The sequence below is a fragment of the Aplysia californica genome, unplaced genomic scaffold (genome assembly GCF_000002075.1).
Source record: "Aplysia californica isolate F4 #8 unplaced genomic scaffold, AplCal3.0 scaffold00692, whole genome shotgun sequence".
In the NCBI taxonomy this organism is placed as follows: Eukaryota; Metazoa; Mollusca; class Gastropoda; order Aplysiida; family Aplysiidae; genus Aplysia; species Aplysia californica.
In genome coordinates, this window is record NW_004797962.1 from 165972 (window position 1) to 168485 (window position 2514).

At 41.9% G+C, this 2514-nt stretch overlaps 1 protein-coding gene across 1 annotated transcript in view; it reads right to left on the reverse strand.

The window, feature by feature from the left end:
• Positions 1 to 1776: 1776 nt before the first annotated feature.
• The window catches only part of LOC101847527, a 75503-nt gene continuing 74765 nt past the window's right edge, over positions 1777 to 2514 (reverse strand). The window contains exon 6 of the mRNA XM_005108478.3: positions 1777 to 2371. Coding sequence (XP_005108535.1) covers positions 2313 to 2371 — 59 coding nt within the window. The 3' untranslated portion in view covers positions 1777 to 2312. The remainder of the gene's footprint in view (positions 2372 to 2514) is intronic.

Below are 2514 nucleotides of genomic sequence, written 5' to 3' on the forward strand. Positions count from 1 at the left end.
ACACACACACACACACACACACACACACACACACACACACACACACACACAAAATATAAGCAAAAAACGACAACGATTTGGTTGGTTAGTTCACAATCTTTACTTCTTGTCTTCGAAAACCAGATGCTCATTAGGTAGGTGGGCGTGGCCATAGACATGTAATATAACCCCATCGACTGTGCACTTTGACGTCATTATTCCGTTTCACCATGGTTCGCACCATTTAACTCAAGTTGTAACCAATAAATAAAGGGCACGGAGGGAAAGGTTTGGTGCGCACTTGAATTTAGCCAAGCTGGTGTTCTGCCCTTCATCCCAAGACACCTTAAGACTTAATGTGTCTTGGCTTCATCTGCGCGCACATGTTGGCACACCGGCGAGGCGAAGTTTTCATAGAGAGCAAAGAGAGACGTCCACGACAGTTCCCGATCTAGGATGTTATATTTCAAGTCTATGGGGGTGGTAAGAATTCAATGTATTTTTATTATCCACGCGATTCGTGAAAGAAGAGTTCATTTTGTACCTCACAAACCTGGCTTCGTTCAACAGCATTAAAATGAACGAGACGATTCCCCACTCTCCCTGAAGAAAATACGGTACTACAGAAGAATCGAACAACACATTCTGAAGAATACAATAAATATTTGGTTCCAACGTAAGTTACAAGATATCATTGGTTTGATGAGGCATGGAGGATGAAGAATCTGGACCTCAGACAGACAAAAATGATCTCAGCAAAAAAGAATCGAGAAGTACGCTGAGAATGAAATCTGTGACAGTATTGTTAGTTGATATGTAGATTCTGCATGAGGTGAGAAATGCAATACAACCAATGACCTGAGACAAACACGGACACAAGACTATGACAAAACACTCTGTGAATAAGAGGCCCCAGGCTTTTTTCTCCCAATAATTAATTCATCTTTAGTTGCGGTATGAGAAGGAAAAAAAATTCTGAAAGTCTTTCCTGCGCCATCCTTCGAGAAGTATTCTGGGATAGGCCAATGAGTGCTACAGAAAGAAATAAATAGCTCTGGCGACAGTTTTCGTTTTGATTGATCTTTTGTTTAAAAAGAAAAGAGGGATGTGTGTTTTGAAATCCAATAAACAAATGTGAACCAAAGGAAAAAGCAGAGGATTGATTCCCCCCTCCCCCTTTACAGTCAGATATGGGTTAGCTTGCCGCAAGCTCGATATTGGTGAGGGGAAATCAGTGTCACTGATCGGGCGCAATGAAGGGTAAGTAATATCCATGAATTTACAAGCCAAATCAGTAACTATTCTTTTGTTAGGAGGTGAACACACTCCACAACATAAAAGCGCTGCCCCCGTAGGTAAAGAATAGTCAAGGAAAGGCTGTGCCACGCACAACGATACGCCGTAAACGCGTTGTTAGGTCCATAAATGTTCCTATTGTCAAAACTTGTGGTGGGGGAGTTCGGGGGGGGAGGAAAGACCAAACGGCCGTTCCATGCACTAAGTCACACGCAACACCAACAGACAGGAAGAAATGATGATACTTATGAAAAAAACAAACAATGAGACAGAACAGGAATAGAGAATGTCCGAGAGCAGCTGACAGAATATTGAGGTAAAGAACTTGAGAGATCGCGAGTAACATGCACAGAGAATGCGTAACGGGAGAAAAAGCAAGGACAAGGAGGAGACAGGAGGAGGAAAAGAAGACAGGAGGAGGAAAAGAAGACAGGAGGAGGAAAAGAAGACAAGAGAAGGACATGGAGAAGACAGTCGGAAAAGTAGAAAATGCCACACACATGGCTTGATAGACAACAGAGAAAAGGGAACAATGTGTTGAAAATTCGGAGATTCAAACTAACAAATCAGCTCACTGATGAAACAGGGTTGTGAAAAGAGCGGCGAAGACTTCATATGATATAATCTCATAATAATTATCTTTGACAAAGGACTGATCGTAGCTCAATCACTGCTGTCTTAATCCGTTCCTTGAAGCAAGCACGTCATTTTTGCTATTCTTGCTTAACAACAGAACGTCATTCCTTGATTTATGATAGTAAAACTACTTAAGTCCTGTACTGAACCTTTCTATTGTCGACTTCTATATTAAGTACTTTGATGGCAGGTGCCGGATTACTCTGTTCTCATAAAGCCAAAAGTCTTGAACCTGAGATGGAGACGCCAGGCGATAGTAACTGGGCAACTGTTTCTGTCTGTCCACACCAGGAGAAATGGAATTGGGAAACTTCAGAGCCTTTACGAGAACACGGTTGCCATCTGACTCTTTTTCTCTTTTTCTCTCTCTCTCTCTCTCTTTCGCTCTGTCTCTCTTCCTCTTAGCATCCGTATCTGTTTCCTCTGGCTTTGACGTGTGCGCAGCAACATATCCGTTTTCCTGATGAGAGAGGAAAAAACCCATCGCAATTATTGCTAGAGTATAAACATGATGATGATGATGATGATGATGATGACGATGATGCCGAAAATGATGATGATGATGATGATGATGATGATGATGATGATGATGATGATGATGAT